The sequence below is a fragment of the Columba livia genome, chromosome 2, assembly GCF_036013475.1.
Source record: "Columba livia isolate bColLiv1 breed racing homer chromosome 2, bColLiv1.pat.W.v2, whole genome shotgun sequence".
Taxonomy (NCBI): domain Eukaryota; kingdom Metazoa; phylum Chordata; class Aves; order Columbiformes; family Columbidae; genus Columba; species Columba livia.
In genome coordinates, this window is record NC_088603.1 from 56,042,505 (window position 1) to 56,066,824 (window position 24,320).

The 24,320-nt window shown below is 39.7% G+C and overlaps 1 protein-coding gene across 9 annotated transcripts in view; it reads left to right on the forward strand.

Annotated features, from left to right (window-relative positions):
- The first annotated feature begins 1,072 nt into the window (after positions 1–1,072).
- The window catches only part of ITPRID1 (ITPR interacting domain containing 1), a 61,517-nt gene continuing 38,269 nt past the window's right edge, over positions 1,073–24,320 (forward strand). Inside the window, exons 1-6 of one of the 9 annotated variants that reach the window (XM_065052063.1) lie at positions 1,074–1,883; positions 3,747–3,788; positions 13,768–13,811; positions 16,567–16,618; positions 17,452–17,538; positions 18,129–18,331. In XM_065052063.1, the coding sequence (XP_064908135.1) occupies positions 16,587–16,618; positions 17,452–17,538; positions 18,129–18,331 (322 nt within the window). In that variant the 5' untranslated portion in view covers positions 1,074–1,883; positions 3,747–3,788; positions 13,768–13,811; positions 16,567–16,586. Of the gene's footprint in view, positions 1,884–3,746; positions 3,789–5,763; positions 6,351–13,767; positions 13,812–16,566; positions 16,619–17,451; positions 17,539–18,128; positions 18,332–24,320 lie in introns of those variants that run through there. The other 8 variants (XM_065052062.1, XM_065052066.1, XM_065052061.1 and 5 more) reach the window with 8 other exon arrangements.

The following is a 24,320-nucleotide window of genomic DNA, read 5'->3' on the forward strand; positions in this document are numbered from 1 at the left end:
ACAAGTACAAATAAATTGCTAGTCCAGGCTGAATGTCGTTTTCCCTCCTAAAGAAGCTGGGATTTTGCTAGGGAAAATAACATAAATTTGAGATCAATTTTGCTATATATGAACATCATGCAACACAACTTAGTATTTTAGAGACATCCCTGCAGGCTCTGCTGGACATCTTGCTGCAATATCAACTACTGCTGTTAAACTTGTTTATCTCTGGTAAAGTGCCATGCAATAGCACAGACTAGTTAGTGCTGTACAAAATGAGTCTGATGGACCTCAGTGCAGATCTGTTGAGCTTATTATTATTACCAGTTTTGTACATCTATCCTCAAGCGTGAGCAAGGAGGGATAGAAAATGTACTGAAGTTGTATGTGACACCAGTGGTTTGTGTTTGGACTTCCTCACTGACAAGATGGGCAGCTAAAAAGTGTAGAAGACTGGAAGAAAGGGGGAAAGACGAATTACACAATGGAATCAATTTTTTCTTTATCTTGTTTTTCTAGTCTCAGCATCAGTTTAGTTAACCTGTGTGACTACAGTTTCATGATCTGGCTATTTCATGAAGTCCATTCAGTATGAACTTTTACCTTTCAACACATGTGGAGGGAGACATTATGAAGACTTTTCTGGTCAGGATTCCTGGTCAAAGAGATGCTTGGGGACACCCTTTTACTCATGAGTTCGTAGCATGTGCTTGCAGAGATATTTCATCCCCAGTGAAGACAGACTTCATATGATCATAGGGAATATATAATATTAATGTGTAAAGTAGTATACGCACCTTAATATACATGTGCCAGATTGTTGGAATCCTTCTTTTACAAGGGTTACAATGTAGAGAAGTTATATTACTTGCCCAAAATACTTGGTAGAAGTCACAGGCTGACCCAGGCTGCAGATAGGAGATTTGCATAGGATGATATCCATCCTAGCTAGTCTGCTCAATATCTCTGGCGTATCAGGGCTACTGAAAAGATCTTTGCACCTTCTGATCTGCCCCCAGCTGAAATGGCTCACCCTGTACCAGGTGCATGTTTGGGAATATTGTGCTGCTGAGTGTAGCTTTGCAAGGTTGGATTTGTTGTTTGTCAGGCTGTTTGTTTATTTTTCTCAAGTCTGATGAGAGCAGCTTTGTAAACTTTGGCTCTGTTGTTATTTTCATCAGTTTTCAAGTGCTGAGTTTGTTTTTGTTAGCTCGCCTGTTTGTTTTAAAAGTCTTGTTTGTTCTTGGGATTAATGTTTGAGAGCACTTTGTGCCATTTCCATGAGTGATAAAGGCACCAGGAATTTTTATTTGTTCTGATGAACTCTGCGGTTACCACCATATCCGCGTACTCGACTGACAATTGGACAGGCTGGCTTCTTGTGGACATCTAGACCTTCGCACCTGTAGAAGACAGCATGGACCGACCACATTAAGGCAGTCCAGTTTTGGAGGTTGTTGAGACCTCTTCCCAGCCTGTGTCTGCCTCACCCCGCAGGATTGCCCAGAGTGTTTTGCATTCACGTATGACTCTGGGCACACACAGGTTGCACTGGCCCAAAAATCTGTGCCTTGTCAGCTTCCTGAAGCCCTTTAAGAAAACACCCTATGATATAAAATTTCCTGAACGTATCTAATCTTGAAAACACCTACGTGACAAAGAGTAGACAAAGTGTATTTGAAATACAGGTTTCTTTTTTAGTGGGAATGGGTGGAGATTATGAAAATATCAGCCGAGGCTAGGCAAATGTTTGTCCTTTCTGCTTTAGGAATGGGAAAGCTGTGAGAGACTGTCAGAGCTGTTGAGCCGGGATGGGAGAGCTGCTGGAGAGTCTCACCTGTCCCTCCTCTGGCTTCTGAAGGAGCATTAGAGTACATTCTGTGGTACCTGTGCTGGCCCAGGTAAGCCTTGTTTACTTTCCCTTATTCTTTATCGAAATTGCATTTGTATTGTAAGTCTACCCCAGATAAGCACTACTGACAGAAGTGTGATGCCAAGGGAAGTATCTTTAGAGAACAAAATTTCTTTTTTGCTATCCACTGTGTGCAGACACATCTAATAGAGAGGGAAGTTGTGTCTAACACAGCACAACTGCATCATACTATATTAGTCCATGTGCATAGGACAATGCCATTACCAGCAGCTAAAGCTGGAAGCTTGTATCACTGAGTAATTAAATGTACAGTGCCTAGTGATACCACTAAGATATTGAGCTGTGTAGTTTTATTGGTCTGTATAAAGTCAGATAAAGTTATTGACTTACTGACTATATTCTTTGCTTCCTCAAACACAGAGATAGGGTTAGCAATTGTTTAAATGACTGCTCTGTTTTACTAAGGGACATGAAATCTAACCTACACCACAAAAGGTTACATATACTTACAGTCCCACCTCCCCACTCCGCCTGCCCCCAGTATGCAAAGCATACACTTATCAACAGAGAAAAGTAAAATGTTTGCCTTCAAGGTTTCTTGTGCCAGTTCACAGATGGGGGAAATTCATGTTCATAATGGCTATCAGAGTCTGGTGTGGACAAAGACTGAACCAAGTTCTCAGAGGGTAATTTTCAATTGACTTTTGTAGTCTCAGAACTAGACCTGAAGCAACTGTCAGTTAAATCAAGAGTAATTTTGAGCAAAATCTGTCTATTTCCAGATGAAAGAAAAATCAGTTGAAACTCTGTACTGAAGAGAGAAAGAAGGGAGTAATTTCGGTTAAACAATTGTCAGAGCAGTTCTGGGGAACATGTAGTATCTTTAATGTGAGGTAGGAGGTCAGCCTCATCTGATTTCTTTCCTTATATACTGACACATACCAAGCATGCTGGCTTCTGACTGAAGTCAGTCTGATTGTGAACTAACGTAAAGCTATCTGAATCTGTTCCAAAATCATGGCAAAATCAGGTATGACTAACTGCAATCATGCAGAATCAACATTTGCTTCTCCATGTTAGGACATTACTGAGATATTAGTGAAATACATATGCATCTCATCAGTATTGGGTTTTTTTGACTGTTATAAAATAAGAAGTCTGAGTTCATTTGTAAGGGTGGGATAGGGATATAAATGTTGGTGAGAACCAGATTCCACTTGAAATGTATTGCTATAAACAGCAACAAATGTAAAAATAGTTTGCACTAGTGCTATGATTTGAAATGTGCCCTGTAAGAATGACATTGCAAGGGCAAATATACTTAACTATTGCTGTATCCTTTATGACCTAAAGATCCTAGTTTTATTGAGAAGAAGAAACAAATGTTCTAAATTTCAGTTCTACAAATTTAGCCTTGTCCATAAGAGTCAAGGAAAGTTATTCCTGGCTCTGACAATGCTAAAAATAAAAATGTTAGGCCATTTATCTCTTCTGGAATATTTGTTTGTAACTCCCCTGAAACCAGTAGAAATATCAAGATATCTACCATTTATAGATTCAGCATTACCATATAGAATTTTCAGTCAGGATGATGTGAGGAGGAAGGGAATGCTGCTTTTCCCCTCTCTCTGGTGGTCGATTAGTAGAATTAAAGCAACAAAATGTTTTTTACTAAAATAAACAGGACTGAATACACAGAGGAAAAAGACCTATTGCTTGGAGGACTGAGCCCAAACTTATTTTCAGACATTAAACAGTGCTTTTCATATATTATTCACTCAGAGTCATTTTGTCATTCAAGAGACTTACTGTCCTGCCTGCCTCTGCTGGCCCGTGTACTAATGTTTAAAGAAATGACAAGAAAACTGTTTCCTAATCAATTTTGTTGCAGAGGAAGGAAAGGATCCTACAGGGCAAGAGGACGGGACTAAAAGTAAATGAAATGCTAAGTTTGTTTTTCGAGGAGACCTGCAAATGATGAGGATTTGCATTTGGTTTGGCCTGAAAAGACAGGCTGGCACCAATGTTTTCTGCACTTTCCTGTTGCTGCTGCAGAGTGCATCTGGAAGAGCACTAAGAGCAGCCCATGGGCAATGTGTCCCCACTCTGCATCGCTGAAAAGGGAGGCTGAGGACCTAAATCCCTGGAGAGCTGTTGGAGGCAGAGAGCTGCTGGTCCAGGTATTTGGCTGCTCCGAAAGGGTAGGAAGAGACTGAAGTGTGTACATCTAAAGTCCAGTGGTGCTTGCACAGGCATCACGAGTCTGGGGCAGTATTTCTGTGTTTAAGACTTGCTCCCTTCCCTGTCCCTCTCCCTAGCAGCACATTCATTGAAGGACCTGGTAGATTCTGTCCTGTTGTTAGTTAACTTAGCATTAAGGCTGCTGGAAATGCTTGGGTATGTGAAGGTCTCAGTTTGGTGATGTTGCTTTTTGCCTCTAAAACCAATATCATGAGCACATATTACTGTGCCTCTGTGGGGTCTGAGTGGGAGTTCAAGGAGCATGCTGAGGTGGGACAGCAGAACAAAGAGGTAAATAAACCCTTTTGCAAAGCCCCCTGTTCTTTGCTCATGGTGCTTGTTCAGGGACATGATGACACTGGGCTTGAGCTCCCCATGAGCACAGTGTTAGAAAATGCATTCAGGGCTAGGCATGGCGCCAGCTGCTTGCTTTAAAAGAAAGGGAAAAGCAAACACATCTCAGGCTGATGCTTTCCTCACTCACAGACACCAGCAGGAAACAAATCCACTGATCCAAGTGGTATTATATTGGCAGAAAGCTACTATTTTGTGGACCTTTTGGTGGGCAACTGGATGGTTGGTGTTCCTAATTATCCTCCTGTACCTGCAGAGAATAGTGGTGTAAGGACAGAGGGTGGTCTGGCTGCACCCTCCTTATTAAATGAAAGCTAGTTAGATAGTGCTGGTGCCCTATGACCAGCTGTAGACCACTCTTCTGAAGTGAGGAGCCAAGAAGAGTACCCTGGAATGGTACAGCTGTCCTGGGCCCATCAGAGAAGTGCCTAATCCGGTGCTAAGGGAGGAAATAATGATTTTGCCAAATGTCTGATCTATCGTTCTGGCGAATCTGTGCATAAGAGTTATTGGAAAGAAAACCCTTGATTCATGGATGTAGGCTGTTTGGGATCCAGTTCTTTCTTCACTCAAACTGATGGCAATTTGGCCATTTCTATCCATAGAAGCAGGGTCATACCATTTGTATTCCATGTCAGTTGAAATAAAAATGATGTGTGATTATATATCTGGCAGAGTTAAAGCAATAAAAAAGAATTACTGACAATCTAGCAAATCAATAGACAAACAATCATCTGCAATTTGTTTTAGGGAAACAAGACAATTTCCCTCTTCATTATTAACTGTACTGTGCAAGTTCCCACTAGGTCTGCTTAGGAGACTGTTCATTTTGCTTATTTAACTAGATTTTGTATAAAATTAAGGTACCTTATTCAGTACTTCTGCAGAATGAAGAGGACACTCAGCTAGGTAAAAACTGTTGCATAAAAGCCCAGCAATCGTAAGACTTGGCCACTTTCTATTCCATTCCAGTGTTTGTAGAAATCACTTATTCCAGATTGCCAACATATTGACTCAGTTCTAGTACCCCAGGGGGGAAGAGCTGGAAAGCTAAATGATCGCCATCCCTATCTGTTAGCTATTTCACATTAGGTAGCACAATAAATCCCATTTGTGCTGCAGATGTGCATGATCCTGCCTCTTTCTTCTTCATCTGAAGTACAACATCCTTTACCCTTGTTCTCTTGGTACCAAGTGCAGGCCCAAAGCTGGTGATTGCTTTACATGTGATCAGTCAGGAGGAAGAACCTGGGACACTGTGGCCAGAATATCAAGTCGGGTGTCCTTCACTGCTCCTGGTTGTTTGCAATGCAAATGGGAGGCTTTGTCTCACATAGTGCCATATCCATGGTAACCAAATGAAGACAAGTTTGCATTACTTCCTTAGTAAGTGTAATCCTTCCCCTGGTACATGTGCCAAAGAGGCATGCAGAGTTAAAGGGACAGCGATATATTTCTTGGAAATGAAAGCAACTGAAACAACTTCTGGATTTTGCTGCTTCTTTTTTTTGCTTTCCCCCCAACCCCACCTTGTTTCAGTTATCGATGCCCTGACTTCTCCACCTTCTCTTTCCCATCCTGTCTTCTTCCTTTTTTCTAGAGTTCCCATCGTTAAAAACTAGACTAGTCCTGATTTCTGCTTTTCCTTTGCCTGGAGGCTAAACAAACATTCACCCATATGAACTAGCAACTTAAACACTAGTTCTTGGCAAGCAGCCTTTCCTTGCCCTTCCTGGTATCTTTGGGAAAAAAAAAAAAAAAAGGGGGGTGGAAAACCAAGCCAAGAACACCAGTTCTTGTCCTCCAGTTTTTCAGACGTTGGGTCTGTGGCAAAGAAGAGGCACAGATGCACCAGTCTGCAATTATTTCATTAAATTAACAGCTGGATCAAGCCATACAGGTTGGAGCTTATAGTTTTTTTTCATTTTAGTGGTTAAAAATTTTAGAAAGCCTTTTTTTGTTTTTTCTTCTTCTAATCTGTAAGATATGATGTGGGAAATAATTTATATCTATTTTTAATTTCTGTATCTAATTCCAGCTAAAAGAGCTTAATTCCAGATTTAAAGAGCTCTGATATTTTTCATAGCTTCATAGGCTGTCTCTTTTGACCAAGCAGGGCATGTTTATTTAGCAAAGACAACAGATTCAGACTGAGTGTATTGCAAAATTATTGCTGCTATTAGTGTTTTCACTGTTGTTTTGTTTCCTTGCTTGTAGAAACCTGTGCACTGAATTTATGCACTTTTTCTTATGTATTGGGGAGGTTTAAAATACAACCCTCACTCTCCTTCTTCAGCAGTCTTATGCTGTTTGAAATAGAAATGTCTTTAGCTATTGTTACTTAGTATTATCTCTTAACTTTCTTCTCAATTAAGAGTGAGCTCGTAGTTCTGTGTAAAATGTAGCATGATGGTACCATCAACTTCCAATTTAGTTATTCACAGTGAACAACACTGATTGTCTCAAGCAGCCATAGGACTTCTACTTTGGAAAGAGCAGAATAAGAATAATATTGTGGACTCTGAGCAGAAATTTTATCAAAGGGTTCACACAGAGAGAAACCTACCCAAATTTATGTTTACCAACACATGAGAAGGGTTGAAGTGTTATTACAAGCTTTCACTACCTGGCACACTTCCAGAAAAGCTTCATTCCCTGGAATCGCTTCGCTGCTGAGTTTTCACATAGATGTTCCAGGTGTGCTTTGAATATCAAACCAAGTGTCCTTCATTTCTTTCAATGCAAATGACAGGCATGCTCAAGAGACAAAATTAGTATCTTCCTACAGTAGCTAGGTTTTCAGTGTGTTTAACCACTTGGAGATTGATGGGCAGGGAAAGGGGGCTTCAATTTCCTTTAGCTGCCCAAAGATGGGACTAAAGTTGAAGACTGAAAAGGTTTTTTGATATCTCCTTTTGTTTCTAGTGAGACAGACAGAAAACAAGAGTCTCCAGTCCTCAAGCAGTGGTTTGTCCCAGTAAATGGCAGCTGAAAAGAGTGAATACTACAGACCAGAAAATATGGTTGTTCCTGCTCGAGAGCACTGTGCTAGCTACACCTTTCTTCTTGTTTACTGCAGCAGAGATGGGTAGATGGATACCATGAGCTCTCTCCCTGATGGAGCTGCCATAGAAAGTGTAGCTAAGCCAGAATGCCAAACACAACCGTATCACACAAATTATTCCACAGTAATAGTATCTTCTTTGTTGCTTTACTACCATTCTCTTTTTTATTTTTTTTAAATGGTTACCTAAGCACAGCAATTGATTCAGAAACTAAATATATACGAATTTGTAGAGCTGATAATAGAAAAACATCCCATCCAATTTTTTTTCTCCATTTTGTATTGCAAAAGTATACTTACTGTTCTGTTGTCATGTCAAAACAACCCAGTCACCATAAGTATTCTCAAATACTTTTCTGTATGGAAATGGAATGTCTTCAGAATTCAATGGCCTTCTTAAGTCAAAGTATCTGAGATTTTCTGCTACCTCCTAATTTGTATCTGTATAACCGCAAGTTTAGTTGCGTATTTCTCAGTATTAAAGTTAACTGTGCACTGTCTACGCAAGTATTGGTGCACCTGGATATGGAGATGTTTACATTCATAAACATCTAAAGAAAGTGGATAAATATTAACCAAGTGTGACTGAATAATCACTTGACAAATGAAAGGGAAGAGTAATATTAGTAGCGCTACCCAGTAGGTATCATAGAGTGTAAGGAATATGGTGTGAAGCTGATGAAGTTCAAGATCCTGTTTCAGTGAAACAAACACACTTTGCTGTAGTTGCTGGCAAGGAGAACGGTTCTGTTATATGCTGGCAACTAAAGTGAGATGAATCTGTCTGGGAACCTGCCATAAACTGTTTATGTGTTTTTCAATTTTTAGAAACTTTTCTTGCATTCTGTACTAAAGAGCTGGTATAAATTTCTCAGTGATGGAGAGTCCTCAGTTTCTACCTTGAAACCTCCTTGGAGGGGAAGGGGAGAGGAAAAAAAAAAATAAGTTATTTCCAAGATGTTCTCAGCGTGTTATCAAATGAACAAAACACACAGAACGTGGAAACCAGCCAGTCATTCATTCTATCGACAGATTTGCAGAGCTAAATTTGCTTCTGGAGAGCAGTTAGAAATTAAAACACACAGATGATGAGTGGTGCTGGCACCCAAACTGTGATCAAGAGGACACTCTTGTCTGAAAAGATGTACCCTATCAGATTAATCATTATGTGTTAATTAATTTGAAATCAAAAGGATGTCTTCTGCTGTCTATGCACAGGAAATTAATGGTGATAGCACTAATTAAATGTAATGGAAGTTACCTCTGTACTTCTCACATCTAGGGCCAAACTCTTTATTGCCCTTCGTGTTGTGTCGTTTACAGTTCAGTCCCATTGTAGCATCTTACCCTCATTGTGCCCAGCGGTAAATGGCTATGCAAGTCATCAGACAAAGGAGAATCAGGTTGGTGGATTACTCAGCTGGGAAATGAGCTAATTTCAATTAAACTAGCTCTGAACTTTGACTTCCTACCCTGAAAAGGTGTATCACTGTGTCTCCTCTGTTGTGAGTCATCCTAACATGAAAAAATGGTCCTTCTGCTTCACTCTTCCCTCTTACTTCCCCCAAAACACTACAGTCCTTTCTTTGACCTTCTGCTGCTGCGCAGGTATTTTTCCTCACAACTTCTCTGGTAGATGGGATGCTCCATTTCCTTGCATTTTTTTCTTTGACCAAATGCAATATTTTCTCACAATCCTTCTGTAACTGCAATACTCTAGTTGAAAGGACTTTGAGAGGCCACAGCAAGTAGGTGAGACTCTGGAGTCCCTATGCCGGAGGACTCAGAAACATAGTTCATGGTGTATATCCCATTGTCTGCACAAAGGAGATTTCTAACTTGTTATTTCAGTCTCTTACTCATGCCTTTTTTATTAGTCTCATGATCTCCTAAAAGGCAATAATAGAAAATAAATCAGTGGGTGTATCAACCCAATGATAAATTACTAATTACATTTAAAAGTCTAAATTATTTCAAAGAATATTGAGTATCTTGGTTTATTTGTCCCTAGAATATTCACAAAAGGGACAGGAAAATATTTTTTCCCCACCTCAACTGTTGGTAGTTGGCTTTGTAAAATCTTTTGTCTCTGGTGTCACATCTGGGCTGCTGCATGTGACTACAGCAGACCTAGACATTGCTCCCTTGGGTTTTCAAGGCAGTAAAGTCATAAACCCGCTTCTCTTGGCTGCAGTTCACCTTGGTGGATGAACTTTTTAGCTCAGGGATTGGTGGCAGCATCCCAGGCCATGCAGATCAAGCATCTCAGCAAAGCTGAGTGGAGATATCTCTTCAGTCAGTGGCTGCTGAGTTGTGGCTTCCTTGAACCAGCACTCTCAGAGTCAGGCAAAAAGCCTCTAAGATTCACTAAAGAAATCAGCATTTAATAGGTGCTCCCTTCCACTGCCATGTCTGCAGATACCAAACCACTTAAAAGCTGTTCTTGTGGGGCTTAATCCATTTTTCTCTCTGAATGTCTTTGACATAGCCTGGCTTCTATCTGTCATCACATACACCCCCTTCTCCTCACCCCTTCTCATCACCTCAGGAACAACTCTGCCTTGATGTCATTAATAATTGCATTGATGGCTGTGAGAACAGTGCCTTACTGGTTTGCTAGAGCAGTTTTCACAATCTGATGGGTAGCATCTGGACAGCTATGTCAGTGGCATTATACCAAGCTCACTTTTGGTTGTAAATGCATCTGAAAATGTGGGAAAAGGTTAATTTCTAAAAGCTATGGGATTTGATATGGAACAAGATATCTCAATGCTAATCATGTCGGAGGACTTTAAACTTTTTGTTATAGTGAAACTGAAAAGAAGAAGAGCACATTATTATACTGATCAATGTACAAGTTCCTGCTGGTCAAAAATCTCACCATTCAAATGTATAATATTGGAAAGAAGTAGTATTTGTATTGCACACCGGGAACTGAGGTGAAAAAGAAAGAGGAGTCTTGCCTGTTCAAGAAGGAATACATGTTTACATAGTACTAGCCCAAGGAATTTAGCCTCAAAAAGTCACATCCCGCTACTACTAAAGATTTCTATTGACTGGCAGGCTTTAAAACCACTGCTCATGCTTTAGGATAAGTAAGGGCAGGGCATCTTTTTCTCTAGTTTTCAGATTTGATTTGTGAGCTGGCATCAGGTCCAGGCCAAAGGATCAGCCATAGCTTTGAGACGGACAAGGGAGAGATTCTGTTGTGCAGCAGAGAATCATGGGTGTACCTAGATGAAGACTCTCTACTGTCAAAAACAGTAGACCACCACTGCTTGGTAGACTGCAAAAAAGGGTTTCTGCAGGTTCTGAGCATCCCATGGTGACTGAGGGCAATGTCAGGTTTGTTGGTTTTTTTCTGTACTAGTATACTTGTACAAGTGATGAACATTCACACTTCTCTCTTCATCACTAGCTCCATCTTAATTTTATTCTTAATCTTTTTTTCTTGCCCACAGAGGTTCTGGTGGAATCTGTGCACCTGTTTGTATTTCCCATTGAAATCTTAAATTTGCACAAATCTGTTGTTTCGCCAGGTTAGTTTATAAGTGTCGGATACTTAAATCAATACTCAGTGTAGCACTTCTGGTTTAACTTTGCTTCCTTTATCTTCATTGGATGGGGGAAAATCATCATGTGTTGCAAAATTTGATCTTGTTTTCATCAAAACTGCACATTTGTACTACTGTTCTCACTTCTGCCTGGGTAAATGTGCCACTTGTCAGGGTATGTCACCTAGCACCCAGAGTCATCTCACTAGCTGTCCCAGAGCTCCATGTTTGGTCCTAGGCTAGGCTGCTTCTTCAGTCAGTGGAGAAAACACCTTCAAAGAGCTCCTTGTATCTTCCTCCAGACACAGGTGAACTACTGTGGAGGTGTCTTACTCTCTGCATTCAGCATAAAGGAAACCTAAAAGACTGATTTAGAGAAAACATATTGGTTTACTTAATCTTTGTCGCACTAGTAATGAGCTTTCAGAGTTACAGCTAGGCAGAGATTGACAGTTTTAGAACAACACTGTTGCTCTGTAGTGTAATGAAAAACGGAGTAACCTTGCAAATCCACATATACTGTATTCTACAAATCAAAATTAGATCTCTAAAGACTTGAGTGTAAAGACTTCTGATTGCTGCAGTCTTTCCATGTCTTCTCACTGCGTTAATGAGAGTTGCACGGTTGAATCGTGATAATGCAATGAAAATGTCTTCTGCTTTACCTTATGTCCAACTGAAACATGTTACAGGACAGCACTTCCCACTCTCTTTTGTCACAGAGAGCAAGGTGTCTCCTTAAACTGATGGTCTCAGTGGCTTCAGTTGGACCTGAAGGAAAAGAAGCCTGCTTATAGCATTTTTCAGCAATAAGCTCAATATTTCAGAGCCCTCTTTGCTTACCTTCAAGTTGGAAAACTGAATGGAAAGGCAGGAGAACACCTGGCTGTGCTGCAAGATTTTAGTGGCCTTGGGCAAACAAGGTTGATCACTTGTGCTGTGCTTACCCTGCTTGGTAAAAAGGTGGCAATAACACTCCCTCTGCACAAGAGTGGATTTTCTCTCCCATTCCAAGCTATGCAGAAACAATGCATTGGGATGCATTCGTGCCAAATCAGAAAAGCTAGTTTTCCATTTTCATGAAAACTGCAAGATACTTCCAGAATATGGACTGTCAGATAATAGATACCAATTAATAATTCAGGATTTTCTTTTACTTTCCAAATTTGGTTTACAAAAGAAGTCCTCAGATGACTAATGGAAATTACTAGACCTTTCTCCCATAATTTTTCCTGCATTCCAGCATTCACCAAAAATGAAGCCATACAATGAAGTGGTTAATTGCTCTAAACTGATCTGGCAATCTACTGGTATTCTACTTTTTATCTTTAGAAGACTCTATAGAAGAAAATATTAATCACTGGTTGCATTCTTGTGTTTTGTAAGTTTGGATCACATTATTACTTAATTATTCGTTGCCTGGTTTCTCCAACAGGAAATACGTCTGCAATATTGAAGTTTCCTGTAGAAAAATTGTGACCCTTGAAAATTCAGAACAAAGTATTTTGCTTTGGCTGATGTCAACCAAAGAACGAGCTTTTTATTTTGTTAAACTACATCAAAATACTCTTTCACAACTATTCATTCTGAACTGACGTGTCTTTCTTATGACAGAGTGCCTCATGAGAAATGTATCTCAGTGCTCTGTTCAGTTCCACAGGATTCTTTGAAGGATAGCATTTCCCAGTGTGTGCCTGAATAGCTTTCTGATCAAGCTGTCTGCTACATCATGGGAATTTCACAATGCTGGGTGACCCAAGGGAGATGTAGGCTGCCACATAGGCATGATTTATGGTGCAAACTGTGGTTACACATGCCTACAACTCCATAAGGCAGTGTGCTACCATAGAGTAATACAGTTTAACCTTGAGCTTACTTAAACTTGAATGTATTTTGTTCACCATTTTTTTTTTCAACTTCCTGCCCTTCTTAAGGTTAAAAATAAAGTCTGAAAGACCAGTATTTCACGTGACCTCTTCAGTATGGCTTCATGCATTTGCTGCTTAAGCAAATGCAGCTGAATTCTTTGGTTGGAGGTGCGGTTGTACCAGAGAAGCCCAAAATAGACATAGCCTTAGGAATGATGTTTAGAGGTATAGTGACAAGCAAAAAATGGTAGTAATCTTATGTACCAGTCGTAGCAGCATTTTCCAGTGGCAGGGTAAGGCCAAGTCAGCCAAACTCATGCATTGCAGGGCTGGCAATTGTTACTGGTGTCATTAATAAATACCATGTCACCGTGCAGACACGAATCAGCTGAAAGCTACCATACAGCTGCCTTTTATGTGATGCACTGAAAAGGCTTTTGCTTCCATTCCTCTCACTCCTGCCCTGGCTAAGCTGATTTAATGAGATTTTCAGTAAAATTTAAGTTCAGAAGTGACAGGCTTTACTCATGCAGAATGCTAAGATTCCATGTTTTTTCTTTAAGCACAGATGCAGTATTTGAACCTCAACAATTAACAGAGGCTGCTATATGTTGAGAAGACAGCAGGTGATGTTCACAAGCAGGAGAGAAGATGAGCCTATGGCTCTGTTTTTCTACCAGCCATCCCCACTCAGCTCATCCATACCCTGCATGTCATGTGTTGTGTCTGCCCATCGGGCTGCCTCCCTCACTTCATCTCTCCTCAAGAAAGAGCAGCTGTTCTTTTGGGCAATTTAATTTTGTTGTCTTTTTCATGTTTTTTATCTTACAGTCTGTCTACAAGTGATGATAAACCACAAGGCCAAGAGCAGGCAGGTAAGATAGAACATTATTTGTCGTTTCTAATAAGGACTACTTAACTACAAAGTATCAAGCACAACAGACATCTGAAGAGGGACTATTGGGAAAAGCTGATATTCATGGATAAACTGTATATTTTTTCCTCTGGAGCTTTATGAGAAGATTCTCACGTGAGGTCTTCAATAGAGAAGTTTTAGGTTCACCTTATCCACTGGCAGAATTTTATTTTCATCTGTTGAATGAGTGGAGGTTTCTAGGATGGATTTGCATGGTGATCTGGGAAGTTATGGTACAAAAGCTTCAGGTGATTATAATTCTGCCTATCTTAAATGCAGAATTTCTTGCTTGTTCCTGTTTGCTTTCCTGATTTGCTGGACATAGTGAATTCAGAGATTATTTTTTTTCTAGAAAAGGAGACAGAAGCCCAAGTCATATCACAGGTCTTCAAATATTCCTAAAAATGTCCACATTTTTAGAGCTTTTGGAAGCCCCAAATATAATTTATCAGTGTTTCCATATCTATGCTTTTTGTTTGTTGGGTTCACAAGTAGGAGATGCAGTTCAACAGCATGTGATTTAATCTTGTCTCCTGTTAATCAGAGATTACTGGGGTTAAAATGCTTTATCTTCCCTTGAGTATCAGAGGCCACATTTTGCTTAGCAAAATATATTATTCATAAGCAAAGATACACTTAGATGTGCAGTAAACAGAGCAACAATTAGCACCACAGTTGGTTTACAAAGTATTTTTTATGTGTTTGTTTGTTTTCATAAGGTTTTCTGACAGATTTCTACAGGACATTATTTCCCCCAAAGTATCTTCCAGTTTGGTAATGAGATTCAGTGTTTTTTGTGTCAGGAGCAAAATACTTACACAGATCAGAAAACATAAATACCATACCCTCCCTACTACTATTTCTGTGACCCCTTAAATATGGAGAAAACGATCTCTAATATTTCAAAATGCCAAGCTCTCTAAGAAGGAGCTCCTTATGGGAGTCTTCTCATTAGAGAAAGAAGTGGAGACTCTAACCATGAGCGAAACAGCCCATCTTGCACTACCTGCAAGTACGAAATTTGTCCAAGTCACCACATGGACACATGCTCCTGAGCAGTTTACTGTCACTTAGCAGATAGGATGGCTTAGCATTGGTAATGATATGTTGGCATGTTCTTGACCCACAGCAATACAGGATAATTCAACTTACTTTGACCTACAGCAAAAGATAGTTAAGGTGTCTTACCCAGGGTTTATCTGGTTTGAGCATACAGCCACATCAGCTACTGCCTCTCACCCAGTTTGCAGTAACCTCTCAAGTTGTGCTCATTTTATCATGAATCTCAGTCCTTGAGTTTTTTGTGACCTGCTACTTCTACACCTCCCACAAACACCAAGTTTCTCATAATTAAATTATGTACTCAATATCCTGTCCTGTGTTTGTCAGTGCTAGGTTTTTAATTTGGCAGTGCTTGTGTTCATTCAGTCCCTGCAATATGAGGTGTTGAGGAAATCACAGCAGCAGTGAGTTTGTGGTATAATGTTCTGTTGCAGAGAGAAGTGCCTACGTGTTGCTAGGGAAAAATTGTATTAGCTCTCACATTCAGATCTTATTTTTTACATTCTCAAGCATTTTTTATAGCGAATCTACAGCTTCTGCTGGCACGTGATTAGGAAATGGTATACAACAAGTTGCTGATTCTTATTCAAATTATGCTCAGTTTGTTGCTAGAAAATCTGGTTTATGTTACCACAGCAAATTACAGGATGTCAGTAACCTTTATGTTCTCAATTTGGATGGATATCCTTACACTGAGCAAGACAGAAGGAATTTGTGTTAGAATTTACAAGCAGAGGAATAATCCAGTAGAGAATCTGAAAGGATGTTTTCTTCTTTATCAACACAATTTTGTTAAATAGAAAACTTTAAAAGCTAGACAAAAAAATATTCTACTTGTGGAACACAGAAAGATATCTACTGTGCTTTTAGGCAAATGCTGCCCCAGTTTTCAGAGGATCAACATGCCTGTTATTTCAGTGTTAGGAGGGGAAATGACAAGTACAGACACTCTGTATTTGCATATTATTCCCATTTCATCATCATGAAGTGATGAAATGTGCACCTTACAGCTCATAGGTATAGCACACTTGGGAGTCCATTAAACAATATTAGTGGTTCTTGGATAAATATTCTCTCATCCAAAAACACTTGCAATTGTCCTGCAACTCAATTCTCTCAAACACATTGAGAGCATGATGCAAAGACCAGAGAAATCAATAGTAGAATACTTAAAACATTCCAGTGAATTACACCTGAAAATCTGTTATACACAAAAAAGTTGTATCAGTGTGTGCTGGAATGAGAATTTGAAATTATGTATTTTTTTACTAAAAAGGCAGGGATTAAAAGCTATTGTCATCATATTTTCTGTATAAATAATTTTGACGGCTCTGCAGCAGATGGTGGAACCGTATTCATAGTGCTTATTTTAAATAGCAGGGGCTTAGACTGGACTGCTAGTGGTCTATGAAATATAAAGGCACCTATTTTCCCCTTCTTTTGATGTGTATTGCATTTATTTGTGACTAACATATACTGTGAATTGAGCTTCCCACAACGGTATTTTCCTGCAACTCTGCCAATCAGACTAAAATGTTTACTTATATAATGCAATCAGTCCTTTGTTTTTTCCTCCAGTTTGACACGTTTTTGTTTTGAGGGGGGTAAAAAAGGTAAGATAATAAATTATTTTTATTTGTTCTTGTTTTCAGTTTCGTTGTCAGTACTAGAAATGGTGCAAATGACTATGCAAAACTACAGAAGGTGGGTTTGAGACAGCATAGATATTGGTATAAATTCTTTCTTCTTTCTTTTCTTTATGACAAAATGGGGATTTTTAAAAATTATTATTCTTCTCTCAAAGTGATAGCAACAGTATTAGTTCAACAATCTACATATCCTCAAAGGCGTGTTTGAGATGTGAGCTGATGGATAACCTGAGATTATTAAAAAAAAAAAAAAAAATCTTTTAAAAAATCAAGGTGATGCTTCCAATGTATATAAAGATTTGCTACTGATCTTGATAGGTACATGTAGGTAAACTTAAACTTGGGTGTAACAAAAGCACATCATCTTACCTGTTGAGAAAGACTACCACGCCGCAGGATGTTCCTTTTGCAGTGAGCGGGCACTGAAAAGCAGTTATGTCTCTGTAGATGAGCAGATACAAACACGAGAAGAGGTGAAGCACAGAATTATTCTCAGGTGCCACTCCTACTGCTGCAACTCATTGTGTCTTGTCTCTCCAAAACTTTGTTAAGAGCAATTATATCTCTTGCAGTAGGTGGCTAGAGAAACTGTGCTCCCTAAAGGTTCCCCAAAGATTCACCATCTGTCAAAAGTGAGCCATTCTGCCACCTTTATAATTAGCATTTACTGGTACCTCACACCTACGTTCTCACACCTACTGTAACATACTGTTCTTGAGAACAAACGTATTGCCACAGTCTCATGCCTGCTCTTCTTATAAGGCACTGCTATCATGTATCATTATAAACCAAGACAAAATCCAAATGGTTATTTTAGGAAAAAATCATAATGATGTCCCAGAGGAGCATGTGAGTAAACACATTTCATTGTTGCTTTTTTCCAACCAGGTTCCTGCAAGAGTTTTCAGAAAGTCCAGTTATGTCAAGATGCAGCAGTCTCAGTTCTTCCCAGTCACTCGTTGGTGCATCTCAGAGGTTAGTTATTTCCATGCATTCCCAGACAGGAATACAAGGAATTAGCCCATTTATAGACCAACCAGTGTGAGTACAATTTTGAATATGCAGTTCAAGGTCTTAGTTTGTAAAGGCATGTCTCAATTTATTTTAATAAGATCAAAATGGCCTTCTCAATAACAGGTGTCTGATCTCAAATGTGTTTGTACCAGTACAAATAGAAAGCTACCTGAAACTGCAGTGGGCTTTGAATCCACTGGAAGGTTAAAGGCTGTAAGATCCTATGGCAGCTGCAGCATGCCTTGTCTGTATTGTGTCTGGAGAGAAGTGAGCCTGCAGAGCTGTGAACCTACACCTTTTATTAAAGTTTCTTTTGCTAAGCTATCTAGATCCCATGCCACCAAATTCCTCTGGAGGCAGGAACGTGCATTAATCTCTTAACAATGTGACTGAAAAGGACTGCATCACTTAAATAATAGTCTCTACAAGAGGGTAAAAGAAGGAAAGAGTATTCTTTGACAGAAATCAGACCATATACTATGTAATAGCTACTGCAAGAGAAAAATGGTACTAATACAGTGGTGTAAATAACCCTGATGTTTTCTGCATAGCATCACCGAATGGCTGGTGCTCTGGGAAAAGGATCCGGTGGAGATTCTTCTTGATTTGGGGTTTGGTACAGAAGAACCTGATGTCTGCACTAAAATCCCTTCTCGATTCCTCAGTGGTGCTTCTGTAGCAAAAGGAATCAACATCCGAGTCTTTTTGGAAGCTCAGAAACAGCGTATGGACATTGAGAGACCAAATCTATATGGTAAGGAGAGGCATTTTGGCAAAAGGAGGAATTTTAGCCAGGAGGTAAAATAAATAGCAGGGGAGACTGAGAGGGGTCAAGTAGAAGAGGCTTACAAAACAAAATGTGTGAAGAAGCAACATGTATTCAGCAAACATCAAAGATCCTCATATATGCCTTTGGTAAATGCTGTATAGCTTTCCTCATCTGTGGACTCTGATTTATGTGCTGGAGTTACCAGCTTGTGGCATTTTGAAACACAGCCACCCATCCCCTCTAAGACCTAGCCCACCACCAGAGATTGTTGTTGGTGTCATAGAGGCTACAGAATTGAACATGGGTCCATTGTCTCAGCCACTTCACTGGCAGCATGTTAGCACATACCCACCATCATTGGTGGTGTAAGCCAATACACAGAATTTTGAATTCAGCTAGGCCAGACGCAGACTCACATTTTCTTTTTCCCTTGGTGGCATCAAGACCCCTCTCACAGGGAAATGTGGATGACAGATGGCAAGGTCTTAACTTCCCATGACTAAAGGTACCAGAGCTTGTGCATCAGACCCGCAAATCCCTAACTAGAACCTAACAATTTTGTGTTTCAAATATGCTCGAGGATCGTATTTTAAGTACAAAAAAAATTGCACCATTTAAGGCACTCAGGCTCAATTTTTATTCCTTTAGATGGTTTTAGTTCTTGTGTTTTGTATTTTGCAGTTAAGCAATGAATACAAGGTCCTCACCCTAAAGATATATCTGTGTTAAAATAGCATTCTTAATGTGTTGGTGTATCACCCCTTTGAAAAGTCCAATTTTGACATCATTTCCCCTCATTTGCTGCACAGGATAGCCAGATGGCTCTTGAAATCTTCTGTCTACTTAAGATGCTCAGTGAAGCAGGATCTCTTGCATAGCCTGTGCATTCCCATTTAAAATTACACTAAGGAAGCAGTATGGATGGAAAGAGAATTGAAACAGAAATGTCAGAGCATTGTGGAAAATGTGTTTTTCTCTCTCTTTTTTTTTTTTTAATAGCAAGCCCTGTGCATACATTTCAATATTTTCATCAAACTGACGCATCAAACAGGTTTCTCAGCTCTCACTTTCTCTCTCTGTAACTTCTCTGAGAGAGAGGGATTAGAGATAATAATTGAGTGGGTTGTGGATGGAGACCTCATGGAAGAAGGCAGAGAACTAGGAGGGAATGAGAGCAGAGAAAGAGCCTCTGAGGGAAGGAGGTTGCACAGCGAAGGCAGGCAGTGGTAAGCCAAGGTGTGAATTTAATGACTCGTCCTGCAGTCATCCTCAATGGGAATACTTTTAGTATATGTGAATGGCTTATCTGTACGGGGGAGTTGCTGTGAAGTAAGATAAGATTTTAATTTCTTTTCTGGTGGGTGTGATGTCCATCAAAACATGTTATCTTGCTTTTGACAGTTTGGGAGGGGCTTTTCACACCATCTGCTTAGGCCTCCTAAGTATGTGGCTGGGCTGGGAACACATAGTCGAGAGAGGTGAGATTCATCCTTCAGAGATGCTTCTCTCTTATCTTTTCACTGACTACGTTTCCATATATGTGGTAATTTACCTCAGCCTGGTTCACTGCACCAAATCATAAGCATTTAGCTGAAGCACCATCTCAAGGATCTTAATCATTGCAGTCTTTCTATCTCCGTAGCAAATGGAGAGAGTTGGGCAAGTCCTGTGGTGACCATCCAGCCACCACATTAAACACCTCTCAGAAGAAGCCAGTCTGTCTCAGTAACCATGTAGGTAATCATGCACAAGTACCTTCCTACAGCTGGTATTCCAGGGGAGTACTTATAGCTAAAAAGGAACGTATCAAGTTTAGCGTACAAACACCTGAAGAATATCCTCAAATGGCATTTGTTTGTAAACTGTATTTTTCCAATCTTGCCAACCTCAGGTTGTCTGATGATTTTGCAGTGAGGTATAGCAAGAAGGAGGAGTGACAAATCCATGTTATTAGATTTTAAAATGGATTGCACCTCTAGAGCTAGACCTAATCTATCTGCCTTCAGCACCTAAACTTTTAGGTATCTAATAAGCCAGCTGTTCTAAAGCAGAATCCTACATTCCCTGTAACGGCAATGAGGAGAACAGGCACTTTTGCAGGCCCACAGTAGAAGACTCTTCTCTGTAAATTAAGTAGAAGGTTCAGGTCTAGAGATGTTCCAGAGCATTTACCTCTCCATGAATAATTTAGGGAACTTCAGACTCCTTACTGTCAGAGTGCTGCTTCACTGAGGCACTGAAATGAAAGCGGCAAAATGAGGCAGACCGTTCAGCAGTCTAGAGATTTCAAGAGTCTATTGAACCACTGCTCCCAGAGATGTGCTGGATTAACTCAGTCACCCTGTTTGGTATATTATCACTGAAAAATTTCAAGGCCAATACAGCCTGAATCATTCTCATTTGTCTCTAGTCACGGAAAAGGAATAAATTGTTTAATCTGAGTTAGTGAATGCCTGAGAAGTTATCTCCTTGCCAGTTTGCTTTCTCCTGTTTCTCTGAATCAGCAGAGAATGTTCATAAAATACCAGGTTGGAAGGGACAACAAAGATCATCTGGTCCAACCTTTCTTGGCCAAAGCACAGTTTAGACAAGATGACCCAGCACCCTGTCCAGCTGAATCTTAAAAGTGTCCGTTGTTGGGGAATCCACTACTTCCCTGAGATTATTCCAATGGATTATTGTTTTCAGCATGAAAAATTTTCCTCTTGTGTTCAGTCGGAATCTCTCCAAGACTAACTTGGACCCATTACCCCTCATCTTTTCCATGTGTCTGCTTGTAAAAAGGGAGTCTCCATCTTCTTTGCAGTCACCCTTTAAATGCTGGAACACAGTGATAAGGTCTCCCCTAAGCTGTCTTTTCTGGAGGCTGAACAAGCCCAGTTCTCTCAGCCTGTCCTCGTATGGCACCTTTCCAGCCCTTTGCTCATCTTTGTGTCCCTTCTCTGATGTTCTCCAGCGTATCCACATCTTTTTTGTATAGCAGGGACCGAAACTGAACACAGTGTTCCATGTGTGGTCTGAGAAGTGCTGAGTAGATTAATTAATGAATTAGTTAATTGATTTAGTACAACGTGTTACTCTGAAAAAGTGAGAGATAAGGAAAAAGGTTATAGGTACAATACAGAAGACAAGAAACCTGGAGGAAAAAAGGAAAGGGAGGTGAGAGAGACCAAGGAGTTCCAAAGCAGAGAGTGATCCATCTCCACTTTCATATTTCTTTCATTTCCTAATGCAGTGCTTCTCTGTTTCTGCTTCACTCTTCCTTGCTTGTGAAGAATGTAGTTTTCTAGGCCTCCTTCACTGCTCATTAGACCTTTTAAAACAGGAGCGGATTGTTCATAGATTTGCTTACTAATTGGTACCCTCACTTGGTGCTCTTTCCCCAGTATAGTCAACATTTTCAAAAGGTTCAGTTCAAAAAAATAAGGTGTATTTTTGAAAATGTTGGTCACCGTTTCACATTCTCAGCCAGATCCAAAAGCAAAGCTTATTCCTATCATTTATTTAACAGTAGTGAAAAATTTACTGACCTCATTAGAAGTGATATTTGACTTCCTAGCTGAAGAAATAAACTCACTTGACAATCAGAAGTGAAAAGCAATTTTATCTCTGAATAACCTGATCCTCAAATTCTTTGAAAACATTTCAACATTTCCGAAACTCTTAGTTCCAAAGTGTTGAGCCGTTTCAATCTGATGCTTAAAAATTAAAGAGCAACCAAAAAATAAAACAAAACCAAACCACCCACATTTTGGTACTGCCTATTCTTACTGCTGTATCTAAATCTACTTGGCGTTTAGGGTTTTGTTTCCGAAGATTTTTCATTCTCATTTGTTTGTCTCAGCTGCTGCAATCCCTTCAATGGAGCTGTAGTTCAAGTCTCGCTCTCTTCTGTGAGATGAGTGTATTAGGTAGACACCATTCCCACGATACAATGTTGTCCTGTGAACAGCAACAGGTCAACTAGGATAGAGATGCACACATCATTTGAGATATATATCAGGCAGCAAATCAAACCTCTAAAAGAGAAATGAAACGTAAATTGCTGGATACATTCTCTGAAGTACAGCTTCGATTCAAGAAAAGGCAGTACTGTCAAGACTCAAGACAAAACAATCTAAAAAAAGGAAAATATTTAAATATATGACCAAGTAGACAATTATGACATTTCATTTTTATTTCTCCTGAGAAAAAATGAGCAACCTCAGATTTCTTGGTTTTTCCATTGAAAATTCTGATTTTTCCAAATTCTGCCATTTGTTACTGGGGGGGGAAAAAAACCAAACACGTAGTTGATTGAAAAATTCTTGCTAGCTCCGGAAATGTTCTGCTTTCCTTCATTCCACTGTAGGCCTACTGAAGACTTTCCAGATGTTCCATGTAGATAACTATGTCAGTTTATGTAATACCAGATTTAAGGAAGGAGGAATGAAACTGAGCTTCTCCTCCTAAATTAAAAAATGGTTATTACAAAGTCATACACTGAGTTAGCTGAACTCGAGGTCATTTTCCATGTGGTTAGAGTCTTTTCTTTTTAGTACCTAGCAAGGTCTTTTGTTTTGGATTTAGTGTAAGAAGAATGAGATAGCATGCTGGGATAAAGTTTTCTTCCAGTAGCTTTCCAGTGTTTGGGTTTTGGTATGAATAGAATGTAAGGACTCACTGATATCTTGGCTGTTGTCAGGCAAACCAAGGACTTCTTCAGCCATCCAGCTGCAGGTGCAAATTGGTAGGAGGGGTGGCACAGACAGGACAGCACCTAGATTGACATTCAGAATATCATGGTATTACATGCCATTAATGCCATGCTCCATATCTATTGAAGATCCACTGACCTTGTTTACAGCATGGCCATTTGCTGTTTCAGCTGAAGTTTCTAGTAAAATTGAATCCATGTTTATGTAATTTAACATCTCATCTGTGCTACAACTTCAGATTATTTTGCTGCAGGAACTAAAGAGATCTTATCAGCCTCTTGCCTATTTAAGGCACAATCCTTGAGGATCACAACTAGGAGATGAAGGGACTGCTTGCCTGGAGAGAAACAGTCCGTGAAGTAAGGCTGTCCCTGACATAATTTCTTCATGACCTGTGTGTTTATTATGTTGCACATGACTGAGGGGATTTTTTATGTTGTTCATTTATCATTTCTCTCAATCTTTGATCTGTTCTTTAGTTGTCTTAAGGTCTTATAAATAATTTGCAAAAGCTAAGCAGTGCATAAAAACTATTTCAAATGGCAGCAAGTCTGATTCTGGTTCAAACCGAAAGAAGGACTGGACTGCTGTGCCACTGTCAGTTAAAGGAGATTAGCACTTGGCATTTTTATGGCCTGACATAGTGGGAGCCAGATTATATACTGAGGAGAAGATGTACTCTACATGGAAAGCATTAAGTAGTGCAGTGGATGTACAAACCAAATAATTATTTATTCAGACACTCCAAACTTATGCAAACGGAAACTATACAACACTGTGTAATTTGTGTACTGACAGACCAGATAAGTCCTTTAGACAACATCAGGTGAAACCTTTGACCATGCCTCAAAAAGTAGCAGCAACGGCAACGTTTTCCTCCAATGTTAAAAAACAGGCAATTTCTGGGGAAAAATAAAAGAGGTGTATTTTATGGAAATTTTATGGCACAGTATTGGTCCCCGATGTGAAGGACCAGCTCAGAACCATGTTAAATATCCCCTTGTTTTCTAATTGTCAGTGAAGCAGCATTACCAACAGACTGCACGCAGTTTGTCTGCTCTGTAAAAGAAATGGCAGCCAAGAATGTTAGCATTTTGCCATCTACTGTCCTCAATGAATCTCGCAGGGAAGGAGGAGCCCTGGTGACATATTCATTGCCTCAGGATAGGTCTAGAAAGTGTGTGCAAGCAAATGTGTTGTGTTTCTTTCTATAAATAACTTCATAGTGTTGTAGTGATGGAAACCTCTAGAATCCCTTTGACAAAACATTATTACCT